Source organism: Neoarius graeffei, chromosome 13 (assembly GCF_027579695.1).
Source record: "Neoarius graeffei isolate fNeoGra1 chromosome 13, fNeoGra1.pri, whole genome shotgun sequence".
Taxonomy (NCBI): Eukaryota; Metazoa; Chordata; class Actinopteri; order Siluriformes; family Ariidae; genus Neoarius; species Neoarius graeffei.
The window spans coordinates 8,317,100-8,336,015 of NC_083581.1; the positions used below are offsets into that span (position 1 = coordinate 8,317,100).

The window sequence follows — 18,916 nt, forward strand, 5'->3', positions numbered from 1 at the left end:
TGCATGTCTTTGGGGGAAACCAGAGCACCCAGAAGAAACCCACACAGACACAGGGAGAACATGCAAACTCCACACAGAAAGGCCCTCATTGGCCACTGGGCTTGAACCCAGGACCTTCTTGCTGTGAGGCAACAGTGCTAACCACTACACCACCCTGCTGCAGGAACCCCCCCCCAAAAAAAAAAAAAAAAAAAAAAAACACTATCAAATGACACCATGACAAAATGACACTTGCCAAAAACCAGGGGAATGTTTATCAATTAGTCAAGATTTGCCTGAGTCCAATCTGAATTGAAGAAAAATTAAAACATGCTCCCCTCCCCTGATTTTATTATTAAAGAAATAATAATGTTTTGCCTGTTAATAATAAAAAGTGCAAGGTGAAATGCACTGTGTCACCATTAATTTTTTTTTTCAGTAAGTAGGCTCTGGTAGAGTTTTTATTTGAGCTGAAAAATTCCCCATCTCATCTCATTATCTCTAGCCGCTTTATGCTGTTCTACAGGGTCGCAGGCAAGCTGGAGCCTATCCCAGCTGACTACGGGCGAAAGGTGGGGTACACCCTGGACAAGTCGCCAGGTCATCACAGGGCTGACACATAGACAACCATTCACACTCATACCTACAGTCAATTTAGTCACCAGTTAACCTAACCTGCATGTCTTTGGACTGTGGGGGAAACCGGAGCGCCTGGAGGAAACCCATGCAGACACGGGGAGAACATGCAAACTCCGCACAGAAAGGCCCTCGCCGGCCACGGGGCTCGAACCCGGACCTTCTTGCTGTGAGGCGACAGCGCTAACAACTACACCACCGTGCCTTATTATGTCTAGCTTATTATGGACTGCACTGCAGACTGGACATTCATTTATGTTTGCCAGAGTTTCGACACTGTGGCAGGTTTTCCCAGGACACACACAAATATTGAGGCGAGAGCCAGCACAGGAACAGTACCTATCTTGATCAGTAGGAATGCAAGTTTGCACATTGTGGCAGCGGGGGCGTGGTCAAGCACCGGTCTGTGACAGGAGGGTGGAGCCGGGGAAGGTGAGTGGCAGAATCGTGACACCTGAGGATAATTAACCTGTGTTTGTGTGTGTGTTTTCCCAGTAACCGCTCCCTATTTAAGGAGGCAGAGAGAGAGGAGAGGGGGCGCAACCCGGGACCAGACAAGTGTGCGTGTGTGTGTGTATGGAAGGAAATATTTAGACTGAAAAGTTGTTAAAATAAACAGATTTATCTGCCTCCAAGCATTGTCCTGCCGTCCTCTGTGCTCCACCCACACTCGAAACTCGCTACAGTGGTGCCGAAACCCGGGAAAAAAGTGGAGCACCAACACAGCAGCCCCATGGAATCCTCCCCGTTCGCGGACTTGGTCCACGCCCTCGCTACGGCTCAGCAGAGCCAGCACCAGGCACTTGTCATGCTCCGAAAGGAGCAGGAGCGCCACTCTGAAGCCCTGGTGCTGGCCCAGCAGGAAGATCGAGAGGCGTTCCGGCGTCTCCTCGCGGCGGCGGGGTCCACCAGCGCCCCGGCCATGGGCCCGTCTCCCCTCACCGTGACCAAGATGGGCCCGCAGGACGACCCCGAGGCATTCATCACATTGTTCGAGCAGGTCGCCGAAGCCTCGGGGTGGCCGATGGAGCAGCGCGCGGCGCGCCTCCTCCCCCTCCTGACGGGAGAGGCGCAGCTGGCCGCACTACAGCTCCCCGCCGACCGCAGGCTGGCCTACGCCGATCTTCGCCGGGCTGTCCTCCAGCGCGTGGGGCGCACGCCGGAGCAGCAGCGCCAGCGCTTCTGCGCGCTGCGGATGGAGGAAGTCGGCAGCCCGTTCGCGTTCGGCCAGCAGCTCCGGGACGCCTGCTGGCGGTGGCTGAGGGCCGAAGATCGCGACGCCGAGGGAATCATCGACCAGGTGGCGCTGGAACAGTTCATTGCCCGCTTACCAGCCGGAACCGCATAGTGGGTCCAGTGCCACCGCCCGACGTCGCTGGATCAGGCCGTGGGACTGGCGGAGGATCATCTGGCGGCTGTTCCGGCGGCAGGACAGCGGACGTCATCAGCTTCTCTCTCCTCTTCTCTCTCTCTTTCTCTCCCCCTTCCTCCCGTGTCCCGTCCTCTCCCCATTCCCCCACCGCGGAGGCGGGGACCGGCTCCACCCCAGCCGGCCCGCCGCACCCGTGGTGCCCTCCCGTTTCTCCCTTCTGTGTCTGTCTCTCCCCCCCCCTCAGGTGAGTGAGCCCCAGAACACAGCTGCAGAGGGAAGGCCCGGGCCGGTCTGCTGGCGCTGCGGGGAACCGGGCCACCTGCAGCAACAGTGTGCAGCGATGGAAGTGGGGGCAGTGGTGCGGATCCCCGACGCGCCAGAGGCTGCCCTCGATCAGGCCGGAGCATATCACATACCGGTAAGTGTACAAGGGGCTACATATCAGGCGTTGGTGGATTCAGGTTGCAATCAGACCTCAATCCGCCAAAGCCTGGTGCAAGACGAGGCATTGGGGGGAGCACAAGAGGTGAAGGTGTTGTGTGTGCACGGGGATATTCACAGCTACCCGTTGGTGTCAGTCCACATACATTTCAGAGGGGAAAAATCGATAGTGAAGGCGGCAGTTAATCCTCGCCTTACCCACTCTTTGATTTTGGGGACTGATTGGCCGGGATTTCGGGGTTTAATGGCACGCCTAGTAAAGAGTGGGTCCTGCCAGTTGACAGGGGAGGGTCCCGGTGTCGCTTTGGCTGGAGCTGTGGTCGCAGAGCCGTCTACGTCATCTCCGCGACAGAGTGAGGAGCCACCGGCCCCTCCTCTTTCTATTGGGGAATCCCTCGTGGATTTCCCACTGGAACAATCGCGAGATGAGACTCTGCGACACGCGTTTGACCAAGTGAGAGTAATTGATGGTCAGATGCTCCAGCCGAACGCCACCCCGTCCTTCCCCTATTTTTCCATTTTGAAGGATAGGTTATACCGAGTGATGCAGGACACTCAGACAAAAGAGCGAGTCACCCAATTGTTAATTCCAAAGAGCCGTCGGGAATTGGTATTCCAGGCGGCTCACTTTAATCCCATGGCTGGACACCTCGGCCAGGATAAGACACTCGCCCGGATAATGGCCCGATTCTATTGGCCGGGGATTCGCGGCGACGTCCGTAAGTGGTGTACTGCGTGCCGCGAATGCCAGTTAGTAAATCCAGCGGCCATTCCAAAAGCGCCCTTGCGCCCCCTACCATTAATCGAGACCCCGTTCGAAAGAATTGGGATGGATCTCGTCGGGCCATTAGATCGGTCAACACGAGGGTACCGCTTTATATTGGTTCTGGTGGACTATGCAACACGATATCCGGAAGCAGTGCCTCTTCGCAATATCTCAGCACGCAGTATTGCAGAGGCCCTCTTCCACATCATCTCCCGGGTTGGAATCCCGAAAGAGATTCTGACTGACCAAGGCACCTTGTTTATGTCACGGACACTGAGCGAACTGTATGGGCTACTGGGTATTAAGCCGATCCGCACCAGCGTGTATCACCCACAGACGGACGGTTTAGTTGAACGGTTCAATCGCACCCTCAAGAACATTATCAAAAAATTCGTAAGTGAGGACGCACGTAACTGGGATAAGTGGCTCGAACCCTTGTTGTTCGCAGTGCGAGAGGTCCCCCAAGCCTCCACGGGGTTCTCCCCATTTGAATTATTATATGGGCGTAAGCCGCGCGGCATCTTAGATGTCCTGCAGGAAAATTGGGAGGAGGGACCTTCACAGAGCAAAAACGAAATTCAGTACGTTATGGATCTGCGGGCAAAGCTCCACACGCTCACCCACCTAACTCAGGAGAATTTGCGGCAGGCCCAGGAACGGCAAGCCCGCCTGTACAACAAGGGCACGCGCCTTAGAGAGTTCACTCCGGGAGATAAGGTACTCGTCCTGTTGCCCACGTCGAGCTCCAAATTAATCGCCAAGTGGCAAGGACCCTTTGAGGTCACACGGCGAGTCGGGGACGTCGACTATGAGGTTAGGCGAACGGACAGGGAGGGGGCGCTACAGATCTACCACCTCAATCTGCTGAAACTCTGGAACGAGGAGGTCCCCGTGGCGTTGGTGTCGGTAGTTCCGGAGAAGGCGGAGCTGGGGCTGGAGGTCCAAAAAGGGTCGTTGGCAACACGTACCTCTCCGGTCCCCTGTGGAGACCACCTCTCCCCGACCCAACTCACGGAGGTCGCCCAGTTGCAGGCCGAGTTTTCGGATGTGTTCTCGCCCCTGCCCGGTCGCACTAACCTCATAGAACACCACATAGAGACGCCCCCGGGGGTGGTAGTGTGGAGCCGTCCTTATAGATTACCCGAACACAAAAAAAAGGTGGTTCGGGAAGAACTTCAGGCCATGCTCGAAATGGGCATCGTCGAGGAGTCCCACAGTGACTGGAGCAGCCCGGTGGTCTTGGTTCCCAAGGCCGACGGCTCGGTCCGGTTCTGTGTGGACTATAGAAAAGTCAACGCGGAGTCTAAATTCGACGCGTATCCAATGCCTCGTATTGATGAGCTGCTCGATCGACTAGGCACGGCTCGCTTTTACTCGACACTGGATTTGACGAAGGGATATTGGCAGATCCCCTTGACTCCATTATCCCGAGAGAAAACGGCCTTTTCCACACCGTTCGGCTTACACCAGTTCGTCACACTTCCTTTTGGGCTGTTTGGGGCGCCCGCTACATTTCAGCGGCTGATGGACCGGGTCCTCCGGCCCCACGCCACCTATGCGGCCGCTTACCTAGATGATATCATCATTTATAGTAATGATTGGCAGCGGCACCTACAACACCTGAGGGCCGTCCTTAGGTCGCTGAGGCGGGCGGGACTCACTGCCAATCCGAAGAAGTGTGCGATTGGGCGGGTGGAAGTACGGTATCTGGGCTTCCACTTGGGCAACGGGCAGGTGCGTCCCCAAATTAATAAGACGGCAGCGATTGCGGCCTGCCCGAGGCCCAAGACCAAAAAGGGGGTGAGGCAGTTCCTGGGGCTGGCTGGCTACTATCGTAGGTTTATACCTAATTATTCAGACGTCACCAGCCCGCTGACTGACCTCACTAAAAAGGGGGCGCCAGATCCGGTCCAGTGGACGGAGCAGTGCCAGCAGGCTTTCTCTGAGGTAAAGGCTGCACTGTGTGGGGGGCCACTTTTACACTCCCCTGACTTCTCTCTCACTTTTGTGTTGCAGACCGATGCGTCGGACAGAGGGCTGGGGGCCGTTTTGTCCCAGCAGGTGGAGGGGGAGGACCGCCCGGTCCTGTACATCAGCCGGAAGCTGTCAGTGCGTGAGGGGCGCTACAGCACAATTGAAAAAGAGTGCCTGGCGATTAAGTGGGCGGTCCTCGCCCTCCGTTACTACCTGCTGGGGCACTCTTTCACTCTCTGTTCGGACCACACGCCCCTCCAGTGGCTCCACCGCATGAAGGATGCCAACGCGCGGATCACCCATTGGTATCTGGCACTCCAACCCTTCAACTTCAAGGTGGTCCACAGGCCGGGGGCGCAGATGGTCGTGGCGGACTTCCTCTCCCGTCAAGGGGGGGGGGAGTCGGCTGCGGGCCGGACGAGCGCCCGGCCTGAGTCGGGCGGTGGGGGTATGTGGCAGCGGGGGCGTGGTCAAGCGCCGGTCTGTGACAGGAGGGTGGAGCCGGGGAAGGTGAGTGGCAGAATCGCGACACCTGAGGATAATTAACCTGTGTTTGTATGTGTGTTTTCCCAGTAACCGCTCCCTATTTAAGGAGGCAGAGAGAGAGGAGAGGGGGCGCAACCCGGGACCAGACAAGTGTGCGTGTGTGTGTGTATGGAAGGAAATATTTAGACTGAAAAGTTGTTAAAATAAACAGATTTATCTGCCTCCAAGCATTGTCCTGCCGTCCTCTGTGCTCCACCCACACTCGAAACTCGCTACACACATGAATTTGATTATTGAGTAACAATACATACAAAACAGGAAAAAGCAAACACTGAAAGTAGACATTGTATTTGCATCCAAGTTGTCTTGCTTTTAAGTAAACATATAATTGATATGAAATTTTGCTGAAGAACTATATAGCTTGAATTTCACCTCATATCAGTTTTGTTCAAGTAATATTGAAAAACTTTGTATATTGTCTGTTGACTGGGCAAACAATAAACAAGAAAATGTAGCTGGTGTCAGACTTCAGTTCACTAAAATAAGCACCTGTATTAACTTGGAACCCTATGGAGAAAAATAAATTGTCAGTCAATCAATCAATCAATCAATCAATCAATCAATCAATCAATCAATCAATCAATCAATCAATCAATAATGCCGCCATCATATCAGACCATAATTGTAACTGTTAGCATTCATTCCTTTGTGTCAGTCAATTTAAAATGAAAAGATATTAAGAAAAATATTTTTACCTTTACAACAGATAAGATGCCCTCATTAGTTTTGGGGTTTTTTTCAATTCCAAAGTTTTCTGCTTTTTCACCATCAAGTGTGAATTTGGCCCTCCACCCAGGAGATCCTGGACTGTCTCCATCCGTCACTTGTATTCTGTAAACCTCCATTCCAATCTCTCCTTCTTTTATCTGTCCTTTTATCTGTTATTTATTACAAGGGAAAAAAAGCAGGAACATAGATCATGACTGAAGTGTGATTTCAGTGACATGTTAAAACCTTCAGTTTGTCCTCTGTTGTTTCACATCTATTTTGAGCATAACACTTACTAATCCTTAAAGGAGATATGCAGAACCTTTATTTTTAAATAAATTTCTGAGTGGATAGTACTGTATCTCCATCCTTGACTCTTGTGTGCTGCATAAATGGGAATAAAAATATATATATTTTTGAGAGTTAAAATCAACCACAAAGTTGGCATTCGAGCTGGCCCGCTGACCCAGCCAGCCATGAGTGTGTGACGTCACAGCGGTAACTGGTTTTAAGGCCGAGGCCTTTGACAGCTACAGTATAGACCAAAGTTATATAAATAAAAATTTATGGTGAAAGTAAGAAATACTGTTACCGACTTGCTCAACTAAGACTGATTTGACTTCATTGATTGTGGGTTGACTCTCATTAAAACAGGATAGGTGTTATAACTTATGCAACATACATGTACATGCATGCATTTTCACTGATAAAACGTAAAAGGCTAATTAAATAATCAGATGAACTGAGACAATCACATTCTGAAGCAAATTAAATAATCTTATACCGGTAATTTAAACACACAATACAAGTTGCATGGATTAATCTAAATGCAGGTAAACAATGTGTTGTTTTTGTTGTTTTGTATCCAAATGAGAGTCGGAGCTTACCCGTCTGCGTTTTTGCTTCTTGAAGGCCAATCTTGTGGCCGATTATTTTGAAACAATCTGAGTTTCAGTTCTTTGTTCAGTTCTCCGTTCATTCACTTCTTCCATGTAAGGGCGAGATAGCAGCAATATCCAGTGGAAAAATCAGACGGCTGCTCCACTCATTCTCCATTTTCTCCATACTGAGTACTCCACCATTGCTGCTTGGCTCAGGCAGTTACTAAAACCCAGGACGGGACGGAACATCACCGGTTTTAGCAACAACTGCGGGGAGGTCACTGCCCAAGCAATATGTCACCTCCTGTTCCATCCTGGGTTTTACCAACAACCCATGGCTCACACTCTGGGAGAAATGGTGCAACTGAACTTTCCTTTTTAAAATAAATAAAATACTTTCCTTTTCTTATAGTTTTATTTAATTGTTGGTACTGCACCCTCTTTCAGTACGGGCTTATAGCCAACACTCCTCAACAGATCAGAGGTCTCATATGAGTCTTCAGTAAAATGTGCAGAGCAGAGGAGAGACTTCGTAGGCACCCAATGTGCCCATGAACTTCTCCCAAAATGCATCCAAATCTTCACAGTTTGAACATTCTTGGGCCAGGAATGCAACATAAATCCACCTTCTGTCATGTTGCTGGTGGGTGCAGCAACACATCTATGTGGCATGGTGATAAATTAGCTCAAAATGGAGGATCGGAGTTGCAGTCAGCTCTGTTTTAGTATAGCGGAAATGAGACCAATAGACTTCCTGCTGTGACGTCACGGACGTCAAGGTCATTCACTCAGACTACTACCTATATGAATCACTTTAATCATAAAAATTTATATATTAGATTTATTGTTAATGCTTAAAACTATTACTGTGCCATTCTAGAGGTCTCAAGGCATTTATAAACGAAAGTGAGGCCATGGCTCTGCGTATATGCTTTAAAGCAAAGCCATATTGATTTCATGTACAGTTGAATCAAGATGTGCCAACCAGAAACTTGCTAGAGCAACTGTCTTTATGCTTATTGCTTATTTCAAATACATATAGTTTCATAATATCTAAAACATGCCATTTTAGCATACTGATTTTGTTTATATTTATTTTTCCACTGATTTCACATTTACTCACCTTTTTTCCTGTAATTACTGGTTTATGGTCATTTTTGTCAATAACCTTGATTATCACTGTAGCTGTACTGGAATGTGAAGTTAATATTTTTTGGTCCTTCGCTTCAACCACTAGTGTGTATTTCTTATTTTCCTAAAGGAAAGCAATATAATATGAATGCTGTCAAACACATTACTGTTGATTTGTACATCCAGAAATTATTAGCATTGTAATTAAGCCAAAATCCAAACAGAAATGCTGCACATAGAACCAACCACACATGAAGCCAAGGAAAGAGATGTGGAGATCATAGTACCTCATAGTCCAGACATCCTCTAAATGAAATTTCCCGCTTTTCATTTATCACAAACATAACATCCTTGGGGTCTGTTTTAACTTTAATATTGAAAGTTAAGTTTGGATTGTCTGTGCTGTTGGGTCCATTCAGTGTTAACAAATGTGTACCTGCAGAAATACAAGCAGAGAACACATAAGAACTGCACATATAAATGGGAATACAATGTACAGTGTATACAATGTATACACATACAGTATATACACTGCCCAGCCAAAAAAAAGTGGCACGCTCTAATATTTCTGTGGACCGCATTTAGCTTGGATTACGGAGTGCATTCACCATGACATTGTATCGTATTTGGTAGAAATTTTCAGTTGGACTCAAAGAGGAACTGATTTTGGTGATCAAAGGTCAAAGTCACTATGACCTCATGTATATCCCATTTTTGTGAATGGAGAATCTAAAAAACACCTTGAGGGAATTTCTTCAGATTTGGTACACTTCATGCAGCATGTGCTGCCTCCCTCTCCTTGGTCTTGATTCTCCTTGATCTTTCTGCTGCATTTGACACTATTGATCACTCCATCCTCCTGTCATCCTTATCAGGTCTAGGGATCTGTGGGACAGCTCTAGACTGGTTCAAGTCCTACCCCTCTGGTTGCTTCTTCCAGGTTATCTGCTCTGGTACTGTATCAGCACCACACCCACTTAACACCAGTGTTCCTCAAGGTTCAGTTCTCAGTCCACTTTTCTTCTCCCTCTACACCCAGTCTCTTGGCTCAGTTATCTCTGCTTATGGTCTATCCTACCACTGTTGTGCTGATGACACCCAACTGTTTCTCTCTTTTCTTCCTTCTAACACACAGATCTCTGCTTGCATCTCTGCATGCCTGCGTGACATCCAGAGTTGGATGGAAAATCATCACCTGCAGCTCAACCCAGGCAAGACAGAGGTAATCTACATTCCTGCTCCATCCTCTCCACCCCTGGACATTGTCATCTCCCTGGGGGATGTTTGAGTATTGGTATTTCAACAGCATATTACACTAGGTATTGCTGTCACTTGTTCAGTTGGCGCTAGAACTTTCTTGTCTAGAAGTTCAGCACTTCATGCACCTGACTTTTGCACTCATTGTATGTCATTCTGGAAAAGATCATCTGCTAAATGCCATGCAAATTAATGTAATGGTACAAATGTTCACTTGGACTCAGAGATGAACTGATTTACAATTTGGTGGTCAAAGGTCATGTTCAATGTGACCTCATGTTCTTGTGAACACTATATATCAGGAATGGCTTGAGGGAATTTAACCCTTTGATGCAAAACATATGCACACCCTTTCTAATGCACAACATGGGTCAAAAATGACCCGCATTCATTTTCCAGGTTATTTCATGCTGACTGAGTTTTTCTTTGCTCTATCTTTTGAAATCAATTTATTTTATGATTGAATATTCCAAGTATTCTTTAAATATCTTGTTTTTAATTACCACACATCATGAATTAAATTTTTTCTTTCCTACTTTATGAACAAAAATACTTTTTATATTACTACACATGGGTCATCCAAGTGTGATTTAAAATTAAATGTCTTAATACTATAATAATAATTTGTTTCAAGTAATTACTTTAGCAGTGAATAGGGACAGTTATTTATTTATTAACTATGTAGTTAGCTAAGCCAACTACAATAAAATTAGCTAACTAAAGTAGAATATGTCAACAACTAGGTAGCTAATAGTAATTACTTGTAACTTTCTGACAAGTAATCTACTCACTCTCAAGGTAACCTGAACATAATCAATTTTTTTCTAAGGTAATGTTAGAACAATTGAAAAACATTACTTCCATGTGTTAGATGGGCAAAGGGCGCTGTGCTGAGCTGTGCAATGTCTGACACAAGCACAATTCACAGTTCCCACCAAATGCTGGAGTAAATGCATGCGGGTCGTTTCTGACCCATGTGTGTAAACTTGATGTAGAATTACAAAAGCTGTGCTTGTTCATAACTTAAGAAAGGAAAAATAAAAATGATGATTTGTGCTAAACAAAAACAAGATATTTACTGCATATTTGGAAAAGTAAATGACAAAATGAATTTATTTCAAAAGTATATCATAGAAACACTCAGCCATACATGAAATAACCTGGAAAATGAATGCAGGTCATTTTTGACCCATGTTGTGCATTAGAAGGGTAGTGATACAAAAAGGGTTTTTATTCAAAAAGTAAGAAAGGAAAAAATAAAATAAGGATGTATGATGATCAAAATCAAGTTAATTGAGGAATACCTTGAATACTGAATGATGGAATTAATTTATTGCAAAGATATAGAAGATAAAAACTCAGCCGGGTCACTTTTGACCCATGTTTTGCATCAAAGGGTTAAAACTGAACTGGCTTGAGTTTCCCAAAAGCATTGCAGCACAAAGTTCATCATTAAATGGTAGATCGAGCAGCACAATTAACATTCTCTCTCCAAGTTAAGACAATCTCAGTGTTAAGAGGCTTTCGGGAAGCCCATCCCTGGTTCGTGAAGGCATACAACTGCAGAGTGGTAATTCTAGTCTTCTTTAGCCAGGTTAAAACACAGGAATCACACACTGGTGCAGAGCAAAGCAACCAAATGTGCCTGAGCATAATTGTTTTTGCCATGGACTCCAGTGCGATTTAGTTGCAGTATTGACTACACTGCAGGAAGTGAACCAAATATGCAGTATATTTTGGAATGCTAATTTTGTTCACTGTGTTTTGCAAATGTGAGTTGCTAAGTCGAGCTCCAAGGTGCAAAGTGAGCCAAAGTAGTTCTATAGTGTTGCATAAACACCATGTGCACTAAATATATGGATTGATGGAAAAAAAAAAGGAAAGTAAACACTGAGTCACAGAATGTTTTAAACTGTTAATCTCATCTCATTATCTCTAGCTGCTTTATCCTGTTCTACAGGGTCACAAGCAAGCTGGAGCCTATCCCAGCTGACTACAAGTGAAAGGTGGGGTACACCCTGGACAAGTCACCAGGTCATCACAGGGCTGACACATAGACACAGACAACCATTCACAGCTGCGGTCAATTTAAAGTCACCAGTTAACCTAACCTGCATGTCTTTGGGGGAAACTGGAGCACCTGGAGGAAACCCACATGGACAACATGCAAACTCCACACAGAAAGGCCCTTGCTGGCCACGGGGCTTGAACCTGGACCTTCTTGTTGTTAGGCGACAGTGCTAACCACTACACCACCATGCCACCCCCTATCTATCTATCTATCTATCTATCTATTTATTTATTTATTTATTTATTAATATAAATTTATAATCATACATAGAACTGACTTCATGACTTCACTGACTTCATGCTTGGGGGAATTTTGTGATTAACACATGCACTTGGCAAAGTTTCATGTACCATATTCTGGTGTCATATTTTTGACTAACAAAATTGTTGGACACGTATGTTTTTAGATGTACATGTCTGTCAGCCAGTGCACTTTTTTTTTGCCTCATTAATGCAGAAGGAAACCAAGCCAAATAGCAAACAGACCAAAAGTATTAAAATTTTTTTAAAAATGCTCTGATTCATGCTTGGCAAACAGAACTCGAGGTGTAACAGCAGCCAGTTTATTAGATACTTTCAAGCTAAACTGATCAGCCATTTTACCAGGTGTATTTACCATATAGATCTACTTACCATGTCTTGCAAAAGTATTCATCCCCCTTGGTGTTTGTCCTGTATTGTAACATTACAAGCTAGAATTAAAATGGATTTTTGGAGAGTTAGCACCATTTGATTTAGACAATATGCCTACCACTTTAAAGGTGCCAATTTTTTTTTTATTTGTGACACAAATAAAAATTAAGATGAAGAAACAGAAATATGGAGTGTGCATAGGTATTCACTCCCTTTTGTATGAAACCCCTAAATAAGATCTGGTCCAACTAATTCACTTCATAAGTCACATAATTAGTTGATTAAGATCCACCTGTGTGCAATCAAAGTGTCACATAATCTGTCACATGATGTCTATATAAATCAACCTGTTCTGGAAGGACCCTGACTCTGCAACACTACTAAGCCAGCAACATGAAAACTAAGCAGCACTCCAAACAGGTCAGAGACAAAGTTGTAGAATTATATATATATATATATATATATATATATATATATATATATATATATATCCCAAACTTTGAATATCACACAAAGCACCATTAAACCTGACAAGAGAAGGCCACCCACAAAAACTCACAGACTGGGCAAGGAGGGCATTAATCAGAGATGCAACAATGCCACCAAAGATAACACTGAAGGAGCTGCAATGATCCACAGTGGAGATGGGAGTATCTGTCTATAGGACCACTTTAAGCCATACACTCTTTTATGGAAGAGTAGCCAGAAAAAAGCCATTGCTTCAAGAAAAAAAAAAAAGAAAATATGCTTGGAGTTTGCCCAACACCATGTGTCAGACTCCCCAAACACATGGAAGAAGATTCTCTGGTTAGATGAGACTAAAATTCAACTTTATGGCTATCATGGGAAACGCCATGTGTGGCGCAAACCCAACGCTTCCCATCACCCTGAAAACACCATTCCTATGGTGAAGCATGGTGGTGGCAGCATCATGCTGTGGGTATACTTTTCATCTGCAGGGACAGGAAAGCTGGTCACACTTGAAGGAAAGATGGATGGCACTAAATACAGGGGAATTCTGGAGGAAAACCTATTTGAGTCAGACAGAGGTTTGAGACTGGGACGAAGGTTCACGTTCCAGCAGGACAATGACCCTAAATATACTGCTAAAGCTACACTGGAGTGGTTTAAAGTGAAACATTTGCTCAATGTCTTGGAATGGCCTAATCAAAACACAGACCGCAGTCCAATTGAGAATCTGTGGCATAACTTGAAGATTGCTGTGCACCAACAAAACCCATCTAACTTGAAAGAGCTGGAGCAGTTTTGCCTTGATGAATGGGCAAAAATATCAGGGGCTAGATGTGCTAAGCTACCCCAAGAGACTTGCAGCTGTAATTGCAGCAAAAGGTGGCTCTGCAAAGTATTGACTTTGAGGGGTGAATACCTATGCACACTCCAGATTTCTGTTTTTTTTCCATCTTAATTATTGTTTGTTTCCCTTTAAACCACTCCAGTTTAGCTTTAGCAGTATGTTTAGGGCCATTGTCCTGCTGGAATGTGAACCTTTGTCCCAGACTCAAACAGGTTTTCCTCCAGAATTGCCCTGTATTTAGATGAAAAATATCCCCACAGCATAATGCTGCCAGCACTATGTGTGGTGCAAACCCAACACTTCCCATCGCCCTGAGAACACCATTCCCACGGTGAAGCATGGTGGTGGCAGCATCATGCTGTGGGTATGTTTTTCATCTGCAGGGACAGGAAAGCTGGTCACCCTTGAAGGAAAGATGGATGGCACTAAATACAGGGCAATTCTGGAGGAAAACTTGTTTGAGTCAGACAGAAGTTTGAGACTGGGATGAAGGTTCACATTCCAGCAAGACAATGATCCTAAACATGTTGCTAAAGCTACAATGGAGTGGTTTAAAGGGAAACATTTAAATGTCTTGGAATGGCCTTGTCAAAGCCCAGACCTCAATCCAATTGAGAATCTGTGGCATAACTTGAAGACTGCTGTACACCAGTGCAACCCATCTAACTTGAAGGAGTTGGAGCAGTTTTGCCTTGAGGAATGGACAAAAATCCCAGTGGCAAGATGTGCTAAGATAATCAAGACATACCCCAAGAGACTTACAAGTAATTGCAGCAAAAGCTACGTAGCTCTACAAAGTATTGACTTTTTTTTTTGGGGGGGGGGGGGGGGGGGGGAATGCACTGTAGAAATAGTTAAGGTGGGTGGAGCACAGAAGCATGGCAGGCCAGAACTGAGTTTGCAAAAACCCTTTTTATTTTAGCTTTTCAGCTTTTAATTATTCTCACACACACACACACACACACACACACACACACACACACACACACACGTGTTCTTGTTCGGGGAGAGCCCCCTTCCTCTGCTCTCCCTCTCCTCTTATAGGGTGCGGTCACTGGGGAAGACACACAAATACAGGTTAATTCCCGTCAGGTGCAGTGATTCTGCCACTTACCTTCCCTGACTCTGCCCTCCATTCATAGACCAATGCTTGACCATGCCCCCGCTGCCACATACCCCCACCGCCTGACTCAGGCCAGGGAGCCGTCTGGCCTGCAGCTGACTACCCCCCCTTGATGGGAGAGGAAATCCGCCATGACCATCTGCACCCCCGGCCTCCTCAAACTTAAACGGCTGGAGTGCCAGATACCAACGGGTGATCCAGGCATTGGCATCCTTCATGCGGTGGAGCCACTGCAGGGGCACATGGTCCGACCAGAGGGTGAAAGGGCGCCCCAGCAGGTAGTAGCAGAGGGCGAGGACCACCCACTTGATGGCAAGTCATTCCTTCTCTATGGTGCTGTATCTGCCCTCGCGCACTGACAGCTTGCGGCTGATGTACAGCACTAGTCGGTCCTCCACCTCCACCTCCTGGGACAGAACAGCCCCCCAGCCCTCTGTCCAGTGTGTCCGTCTGCAAAACAAAGGGGAGAGAAAAGTCAGGGGAGTGTAACAGTGGCCCCCCACACAGTGCAGCTTCTACCTTAGAGAAAGCCTGCTGGCATTGCTCCGTCCACTGGACCGGATCTGGTGCTCCCTTTTTAGTGAGATCAGTCAGCAGGCTGGTGACGTCCGAATAATTAGGTATAAACCTACGATAGTAGCCAGCCAGCCCCAGGAACTGTCTCACCCCCTTTTTGGTCTTGGGCCTCGGGCAGGCCGCAATCGCTGTTGTCTTATTGATTTTGGGACGCACCTGCCCATTGCCCAAGTGGAAGCCCAGATACCATACTTCCACCCGTCCAATCGCACACTTCTTCGGGTTGGCTGTGAGACCCGCTCGCCTCAGCGACCTAAGGATGGCCCTCAGGTGTTTTAGGTGCCACGGCTAGTCATTACTATAAATAATAATGTCGTCCAGGTATGTGGCCGCATAGGTGGCGTGGGGGAAGAGGACCCTATCCATAAGCTGCTGGAACATAGCGGGTGCCCCCAACAGCCCAAAAGGAAGTGTGACAAACTGGTGTAAGCCAAACGGTGTGGAAAAGGCCGTTTTCTCTCAGGATAGTGGAGTCAAGGGGATCTGCCAATATCCCTTTGTCAAATCCAGTGTCGAATAAAAACGAGCTGAGCCTAGTCGATTGAGCAACTCGTCAATACGAGGCATTGGGTATGCATCAAATTTAGACACCGCGTTGACTTTTCTATAGTCCACACAGAACCGGACCGACCCATCAGCCTTGGGAACCAAGACCACTGGGCTGCTCCAGTCACTGTGGGACTCCTCGACAATGCCCATTTTGAGCATGGCCTCGAGCTCTTCCCAAACCACCTTTTTCTTGTGTTCGGGCAGTCTGTAAGGGCGGCTGTGCATTACTACCCCCAGGAGCATCTCAATGTGGTGTTCTATGAGGTGGGTGCGGCCGGGCAGGGGCGAGAACACGTCAGAAAATTCTGTTTGCAACTGGGCTACCTCCATGAGCTGGGTCAGGGAGAGGTGGTCTCCACAGGAGACTGGAGCGGTGGGTGATGTCAATTTTCCCTTTTGAACCTCCGGCCCCAGCTCTGCCTTCTCTGGAACCACCGACACCAACGCTACGGGGACCTCCTTGTTCCAAAGTTTTAACAGATTGGGGTGGTAAATCTGTAATGCCCCACCCCTGTCCATTCGCCTCACCTCATAGTTGACATCCCCGACTCGCCGTGTGACCTCAAAGGGTCCTTGCCACTTGGCGATCAATTTGGAGCTTGATGTGAGCAACAACACGAGTACTTTATCTCCCGGTGTGAATTCCCTAAGGCGCGTGCCCCTGTCGTACAGACGGACTTGACGTTCTTGGGCCTGCTGCAAATTCTCCTGGGTTAGGCGCATGAGGGTGTGGAGTTTGGCGTGCAGGTCGATAACATATTGAATTTCATTTTTGCTTGTTGAAGGTCCCTCCTCCCAATTTTCACACAGCACATCTAAAATGCCATGCGGCTTACGCCCGTATAATAATTCGAACGGGGAGAACCCCGTGGAGGCTTGTGGGACCTCTCGCACTGCGAATAACAAGGGCTTGAGCCATTTATCCCAGCTGTGTGCATCCTCGCTTACAAATTTTCTAATTATGTTCTTGAGGGTGCGGTTGAACCATTCGACTAAGCCATCCGTTTGTGGGTGATAAACATTGGTGCAGATAGGCTTAATTCCCAGTAACCCATACAGTTCGTGCAGTGTGCGTGACATAAACATAGTGCCTTGATCAGTCAGAATCTCTTTGGGGATTCTGACTCGGGAGATGATGCGGAAGAGCGCTTCCGCAATACTACGTGCTGAGATATTGCAAAGAGGCACTGCTTCCGGATATCGCATTGCATAGTCCACCAGAACTAAAATAAAGCCATATCCTCGTGTTGACCAATCTAATGGCCCAACGAGATCCATCCCAATTCTTTCAAACGGGGTCTTGATTAATGGCAGAGGGCGCAAAGGCACTTTTGGAATGGCCGCTGGATTTACTAACTGCCATTCGTGGCACGCCGTACACCACCTACGGACATCGCCGCGAATCCCTGGCCAATAGAACTGGGCCATTATTCGGGCTAGTGTCTTATCCTGCCCTAAGTGTCTGGCCATGGGATTAAAGTGAGCCGCCTGGAATATAAATTCCCGGTGGCTCTTTGGGATCAAAAACTGTGCTATCAGTTCGTTAGTCTGAGTGTCCTGCGTCACTCGGTATAATCTATCTTTAATAATGGAGAAATAGGGGAAGGACGGGGTGGCGTTTGCCTGGAGCGTTTGACCATCGATTACTCTCACTTGGTCAAATGCATGCCACAGAGTCTCGTCTCGCAACTGCTCTAATGGGAAATCCGTGAGGGATTCCCAGAGAGAGGGAGGAGGAGCCTGCTGCTCTTTGCTCTGATGCAGTGATGACGTAGACGGGTCTGTGACAGCTGCTCCTGCCAAATCCACTCTGGGACCTCCCCCCACTAAATTATGGCAGGCCCCACTCTTCACTAAATGTGTCATTAATTCCCCGAATTCCGGCCAATCAGTCCCCAAAATTATCGAGTGGGTAAGGCAAGGATTAACCGCCGCTTTTACTCTAAATTTCAGCTTTTAATTACTCTCACACACACACACACACACACACACACACACACACACACACACGTGTTCTCGTTCGGGGAGAGCCCCCTTCCTCTGCTCTCCCTCTCCTCTTATACCCCTGTAGCAGTCCATGTAGGTGGGTGGAGCACAGAAGGACGGCAGGACAGAACTGATCTCACAAAACTCTCTTTTATTTGCACTTTTCAGTCGCAAAAACACACTCAGACATACGCACACACATCAGCCGTCTGGTTGTGGAGAGAGCTCCCTCTGCTCTCACTTTCTCTCCTTAAATAGGGTGCGGTCACTGGGAAGGCACAAAAACACATTAACAACAGGTGTAGTGATTCTGCCACTTAACTTCCCCGATTCTGCCCTCCTGTCACAGACTGATGCTAGACCACGCCCCTGCTGCCACATACCCCCACCGCCCGACTCAGGCCGGGCAGCCATTCCGGCCCGCAGCCGACTCCCCCCCCAACTTGACGGGAGAGGAAGTCCGCCATGACCATCTGCGCCCCCAGCCTGTGGATAACCTTGAAGTTAAAGGGTTGGAGTGCCAGATACCAACAGGTGATCCGTGCATTGGCATCCTTCATGCGGTGGAGCCACTGGAGGGGCGCGTGGTCTGAACAGAGGGTGAAAGGGCGTCCCAGCAGGTAGTACCGGAGGGCGAGGACCGCCCACTTGATCGCCAGGCACTCCTTCTTGATGGTACTGTAGCGCCCCTCAAGCACTGACAGCTTGCGACTAATGTACAAGACGGGGCGATCCTCCCCCTCCACCTGCTGGGACAAAACGGCCCCCAGCCCTCTGTCCAACGCATCTGTCTGCAACATAAAGGGGAGAGAAAAGTCAGGGGAGTGTAAACGTGGCCCCCCACACAGTGCAGCCTTAACCTTAGAAAAAGCCTGCTGGCATTGCTCCGTCCACTGGACCGGATCTGGTGCTCCCTTTTTAGTCAGATCAGTCAGCGGGCTGGTGACGTCCGAATAATTAGGTATAAACCTAT

The 18,916-nt window shown here is 47.5% G+C and overlaps 1 protein-coding gene across 11 annotated transcripts in view; it reads right to left on the minus strand.

Annotated features, from left to right (window-relative positions):
* LOC132896397 (cadherin-13-like) overlaps positions 1 to 18,916 on the minus strand; it is a 90,591-nt gene that overhangs the window by 41,196 nt on the left and 30,479 nt on the right. For all 11 annotated transcript variants that reach the window (XM_060937197.1, XM_060937191.1, XM_060937194.1 and 8 more), the window contains 3 exons: positions 8,722 to 8,870; positions 8,427 to 8,558; positions 6,410 to 6,592 (listed from right to left, as the gene is read on the minus strand). In XM_060937197.1, coding sequence (XP_060793180.1) covers positions 6,410 to 6,592; positions 8,427 to 8,558; positions 8,722 to 8,870 — 464 coding nt within the window. The remainder of the gene's footprint in view (positions 1 to 6,409; positions 6,593 to 8,426; positions 8,559 to 8,721; positions 8,871 to 18,916) is intronic.